This window comes from Heterocephalus glaber, unplaced genomic scaffold (genome assembly GCF_053883595.1).
Source record: "Heterocephalus glaber isolate CG9 unplaced genomic scaffold, H.glaber_assembly_v1.0 deba00001561, whole genome shotgun sequence".
NCBI lineage: Eukaryota > Metazoa > Chordata > Mammalia > Rodentia > Bathyergidae > Heterocephalus > Heterocephalus glaber.
Window position 1 is genome coordinate 12234694 of NW_028258349.1, and position 5307 is coordinate 12240000.

The 5307-nt window shown below is 51.7% G+C and overlaps 2 protein-coding genes across 6 annotated transcripts in view; one reads left to right on the forward strand and one right to left on the reverse strand.

The window, feature by feature from the left end:
* On the forward strand, positions 1-4438 carry Lin37 (lin-37 DREAM MuvB core complex component). 4 transcript variants are annotated; one of them, XM_021239546.2, is made up of 10 exons: positions 13-221; positions 603-643; positions 1921-1996; positions 2237-2287; positions 2598-2627; positions 2709-2794; positions 2877-3043; positions 3938-4078; positions 4169-4242; positions 4315-4438. In XM_021239546.2, exons 3-10 carry the CDS (start codon positions 1929-1931, stop codon positions 4394-4396), a joined length of 699 nt encoding a protein of 232 aa, XP_021095205.1. In that variant the 5' UTR covers positions 13-221; positions 603-643; positions 1921-1928; the 3' UTR covers positions 4397-4438. The 4 variants fall into 4 exon arrangements, with proteins under 4 accessions (XP_004858990.1, XP_021095205.1, XP_087047458.1 ...); XM_087191332.1 differs by lacking the exon at positions 603-643 and adding an exon at positions 966-1068; XM_004858930.4 differs by lacking the exon at positions 603-643.
* Positions 4439-4490: 52 nt separating this feature from the next.
* Hspb6 (heat shock protein family B (small) member 6) overlaps positions 4491-5307 on the reverse strand; it is a 3142-nt gene continuing 2325 nt past the window's right edge. For both annotated transcript variants that reach the window (XM_004858935.4, XM_087191348.1), the window contains one exon: positions 4491-5307. This exon is cut by the window's right edge. The gene's annotated coding sequence lies outside the window, so the exon portion shown is untranslated.

Below are 5307 nucleotides of genomic sequence, written 5' to 3' on the forward strand. Positions count from 1 at the left end.
AAGGGCCCACCCACAAGGGGAGAAGGGAGGTGGCAGCGGCCAGTCACTACTGGACAGTACTCAGGCCGGAGGGCTGTCGTACTCGGCGCTTACCTTTGACCTCTCCCTGCTCGCTTCCAGCCTTTATTTGTGACCCTAGGCTCTTTGGGGCTGTTTCGACCCAGCTAGCCAGACTCCGGACCAAACCATGTTCCCGGTGAAGGTGAAAGTGGAAAAATCAGGTGAGGACCCCGAGGACCGGGCCCTGTACAGAGACACCGGCTGATCAGGATTTGGGAGGCCTGACAGACAGGATTGTCCTGAAAAGGCGACTACGTGACTTTTCCCTATAACCCATCTGACAAGCGCTCTATCAGGCAGCAAGCTTTTGCTGCCACCTTCATACACTCCCAAACTCTCCTCTTAGTAGCTTTGAGATTGAAAGGTGGTGGTTCACGCAGTGTGGTACTGTAAAACATGGGCATCCCGAGCTGGTGATTCTGAGAAAGGCATTTTTCTTGGCTTCACCTCAGTTTCCCTGTTTCCAGAAGTAATCACGAATTGGGGGTTGTGCTATGATCCTGAGGGACAGGGACGTTTTCTTTTCTTTTCTTTTCCTTTAGTACCGGAGATTGAACTGAGGACCTTGCACTGGCCAGGCAAGGTGTGGCGCCACTGAGCTACATCCCCGGCAACAGGGACTCTTAATCCTCACAATCACTATATTCCAATAAACTAGAAAGTAGAAAGTGCAATGGATGGGGAAACTAAAGCTTAGACAAGTGCAGTGGATGAGGAAACAAGCTCTGGGTTGGGGCAGAGTTGATGGAAACCCAAGACCAGAATGGGAGGGTCAGTAGGGGGAAAGCATGTAGGATGTTAGATAGAATAAGTGGGATGTTAGATGGGTTTAGAACAAAACTAGAGAGTAGCTGGGTGCAGTAACATGAGCTTATAGTCCCAGCTACTCTGGTGTCTTGAGACAGGAGCATCACTTGAGCCCTGGAATTAAGGGACTGCCTGGGCAACATAATGAGATCCTGCTTCTTAAATTTATGGAGAGGGGGAAAAACTCCAAGATGGGAGAAGGTAAGGAGATCTGGAGTAGGGCAAGGTGTGGGAAAAACATGAGGGTATGTGAAGGAAAAGCTAATAGAGCAAAAGAAGTAGCTTTGAAAGGGCCCTGAAATGGAAGCTTTGATGTATTCAAGGAACATCAGGGAAAGGGAAAGGGTGCCTGACTAAAAATAATAGGGAGAAGCTGGGCGTGGTGGCTCACACCTGTAATCCCTGCACTCGGGAGGCAGAGGCAGGAGGATTGCCAAGAGTTCGAGGCCAGCCTGAGTTATGTAATGAGTTCAGGGCCAGCCTGAACTACAAAGTGAGACCCTGTCTCAAAAAAAAGAATAATGGGGAGTGAGAGAGGTGAGGCCAGTGAAGAGACTGGGGGATAGTGTGGTCATCCTTCTTGGAGGATCCAAGAAGAGGGGTAAATTAAGACACTGAGACCAGTGTGCAAGCCCAGTGGCTAGAAAGAGCCTAGGGCAGTGGTAGTGAACCTATGACATACATGCCCAGCCAACTGTTTGCTATCATTGAAAGCCCTAAAAAGTTCACCATTGATGGCCTAGGAGATGTCCAGGGGGAAGTGTCCAGATCATGGGGTCCCCAGGTAGGGTTCAGGAGATAAGCTAAAACTGAGGACAGAGATGTGGGTATGATCCATACCCTTGGCTCCTGCCCAAGGTTCTTTGCTATAGTCTCCATTGCCTCAACCCCTATCTTCAATGGGTCTTCTGGAGGACATAGGAAATCCCTGTGTCTCTTGGTCTCTGCCCACTGCTTGCTGCCTTAAAGCAGACCTGGGTCAAGCTATAGGATTGGCCCTGACAGAAGATATGCCTGCAGAACTGACTCCTGCTTGGTACCTTCTTCCCCCAGAATTAGAGATGGCCAAAGCCCGGAACCAGCTGGATGCTGTTCTGCAGTGTCTTCTTGAGAAGAGTCACATGGACAGGTTGGGACCCGGTCCATCTTGGGATCATAGGGCTGGCAGCTTTGGCAGGTGGGACCCTCTGATTCTGGGTGGATCTGCATAGGACTCCAAAGGCTGACTTGGGGAGAAAGGTGTCTTCACTTGATCTTAGCCAAAAGGCCGAGAAGTGATGGGAGAAAGGTGTCTTAATGGGAGGTCACTTGGTACTGTCCCACCCTGGACCCTTGGAACCCCAAGCCAACTGTCCTCTTCTGTTGCCAGGGAGCGTCTGGATGAGGAAGCTGGGAAAACCCCCTCTGATACCCACAACAAGTAAGGAGTTTTGAGGAATCTGAGTCTGAGGGTTTGTGGTAGATAGCTTCTTCCTTCATCCAAGCCCTAACCATTCTGCCTTGTGCTTCCTCCATCACAGACCTAACCACTCCACATGTACAAAGACCATGGCAAAACCAGCTAGGTCCCCTCATGTTTGGCACCTAAATCCCAAAGGGTATGGGTGGTACCCAAGGTCCAGGGGATCCCTGTAGCCCAAGGTTCCTTTTGAGGGTTTTTTTTTCTTTGAGGGGTTTTGACTGGCATATGTTTGAGGGGCAGCCTGCTAACACTCAGTCTTTCCCCATAGGGATTGCTCCATCGCAGCCACTGGCAAAAGGTAAGGTGAAAAGGGTCCCAGACAGCTAAGGAGACATTCTCAGCCCCAGCCCTGGTCCTGACACTCCCCCTCCCCACACAGGCCGTCTGCCCGCTTCCCCCACCAGCGGAGGAAGAAGAGGAGGGAGATGGATGATGGGCTGGCTGAGGGAGGGCCTCAGCGATCCAGTGAGTAGGCAGTTCTAGAGAGTGGACAAGGAACCAGGGTGCTACATAAGGATGCTCACTTCCCTTTCTCTCCTCACACTAGACACATATGTGATCAAACTGTTTGACCGGAGTGTGGACTTGGCCCAGTTCAGTGAGAACACACCACTGTACCCAATCTGCCGAGCTTGGATGCGCAATAGCCCCTCGGTTCGCGAGCATGAGCGCTCACCCGCCTCACCACTGCCACCACTGCCTGAGGATGAGGAGGTAGGATGGGTGGTGGGTAGCATCGAGGGAGGGTAATAGGTGGGACAGGCTCAAGGGCCCCTCCCTTCAAACTAATGGAAGATGAGCACAGGTCCCTGTGTCTCCCAAATGCATATTGGATCAAGTAAGACATGCATGTATAGGTAAGTCCAGAGGTCAGTAGGGAAGACAGGTATGCCCACCTGGCCTAGGGAGAATGGGAACAGGGTTCCCCTGGGCAGATAGACATAACCAAGATTAAGGGTCCCCAAAAGCTAAAGGGCAGAGGCTGGACAGAGGTTCTTAGTGCAGATAGGTATGGTTACTAGGCAGCCTGGATGAGCAGATAGGGACCGTCTGGGCTGGCTGAGTAGGGATGGATTGGAGTAGGTAAATCACCCGGCCTGAGAAAGTAGACAGGGGTCCCCAGGACAGATAATATGATCCTTTGAACTGTCAAGATCAGAGCAGACATGGCCATTGTGGAAGGGGGTCCCTGGGCAACACAGACATGAACCCCTAGACAGAATCCACTGAGGCAAACAGCAGACAAGACCTTCCATGGGGGGTGGACTGGCAGGTATAGTTGGGGTTCCCTGGACTGTTAAGAGTAGACAAGAGGGGCCGGGGATTTAGCTCAGTGGTTTCGCTGCCTGCTGCGCAAGCGCAAGGACCCGAGTTCGATCCCTGGTAGCAAAAAAAAAAAAAAAGAGTAGACAAGGGTTCTTGAGGTGTCATAAGACAGGGGTCCCTGGAGCAGGCAAATGCAACCCCTAGGCTTCAGGCACAACCCTTGGAAGATTTCTTGGCAAAGCCCATATGTCTTTTGTCTCTGGGAAAGGCAGGAGGGATGAAATGTGTATTCCCAGCCCTCTGTTCTGACTCTTAGGCTGGTTTGGGACTTTGTGTCTGCAGGGTTCTGAGATTACCAACAATAAGAGTCGTGATGTGTACAAGTTGCCTCCACCTACAGCCCCTGGGCCACCTGGAGATGCCTGCAGGTCCCGCATTCCATCCCCCCTGCAACCTGAGACCCAGGGCACCCCCGACGATGAGGTGTTTATACAAGGCTGGCCTTGGGTGATGGGGCATACGTCGTGGGGGACACCAGCATAGTCACCCAGCCTGGCCTCTCTCTCCCCACAGCCCTCAGAACCTGATCCTTCACCCTCCATACTGATCTATTGGAACATGCAGCGCTGGAAACGCATTCGCCAGAGGTGAGCATCCCTCAACCTGCTGGCCCTCATGACTTCTGTTGCTATTGCTGAGTCTTTCCTCTGCCTTCCCAGGTGGAAGGAGGCATCTCATCGGAACCAGCTTCGTTACTCAGAAAGCATGAAGATTCTCCGGGAGATGTATGATCGACAGTGATATTCCCAGGTCCCCCACCCCAGTAAACATCCTGCAACCTCACACTGGCCTGTGCTTCTGCCCATCCTTCCTAGCCCAGACATAAAGCAGTGGACACAACTCTTGCATATTTATTGGGCAGTCAGCCTAGGAAGGAGCGGGGTCATGGGATAGCAGGGAATTCAATATGGAGAAAGGTTGTGGGGATTGAGTGGTTCCTTGGTTCGGTTACAGAGCATTAGAGGAGTGGAGGTTGGGTTCCCTAGAAACTCTGATTAGAGACCTGGCACCAGGACAAAGTGACTCCAGGGTTCTGGTTAGTTGGGGAGGGGGCCTAGCAAAATGTGGGAAGTTGGAAAGGGTGTCCGTACAGTTTGAGGTTGAGGGTCCCAGTTGGCCTCAAGTAGGTATAGCAGGAATTGGGCATCAGAATAGGGTTTAAAAATCTGGGTGGCTGGTTGGGGTTTCAAGTCAGGAAATGGGCTGAGGGCAGTGGAGTGTATGATTTCAGGGAAAAGATCAAGAATCTTGGGGGCTGAGGATTTAGCTCAGTGGTGCTACCGCCTGCCTCGAAAGCACAAGGTCCTGAGTTCAATCCCCAGTACCAAAAAAGGAAAAAGAATCCTAGTTCACCAGGAGGCCTGGACAATCTGGAGTGGGAGAACTGCACAGTGTGGGTAATTTGGAGGTGACAGTGGGCTTTATGCCTAACTCACCTGGCATGAGGACAGGGCTGTCTACACCATAATCTGGTGTGAGAGCTGGGAAGGGATGGAAGTGGAGTGTGGGGATGTTTCATAGGAGTCAAGGACATGCAAAAGGAAGTTCTGAGTAGGGATATAAACAAGATGGGAGACTAGGCTGAGGTGAGGGTAGTGCTTGTAGCAAGATATGGGAAAGGGCCTAAGGAGTGGGATATCAGTAGAGGCTCT

What these genes read in the sequence shown, in the direction of transcription:
- Lin37 (XM_087191332.1), top strand. Translation starts at nt 1,035, where the DNA reads ATGGAGAGGGGGAAAAACTCCAAGATGGGAGAAG. An exon ending in ATCGCAGCCACTGGCAAAAG is followed by an intron (nt 2,628 to 2,708) that starts GTAAGGTGAAAA and finishes CTCCCCACACAG; the next exon opens with GCCGTCTGCCCGCTTCCCCC. An exon ending in AGGGCACCCCCGACGATGAG is followed by an intron (nt 4,079 to 4,168) that starts GTGTTTATACAA and finishes CTCTCCCCACAG; the next exon opens with CCCTCAGAACCTGATCCTTC.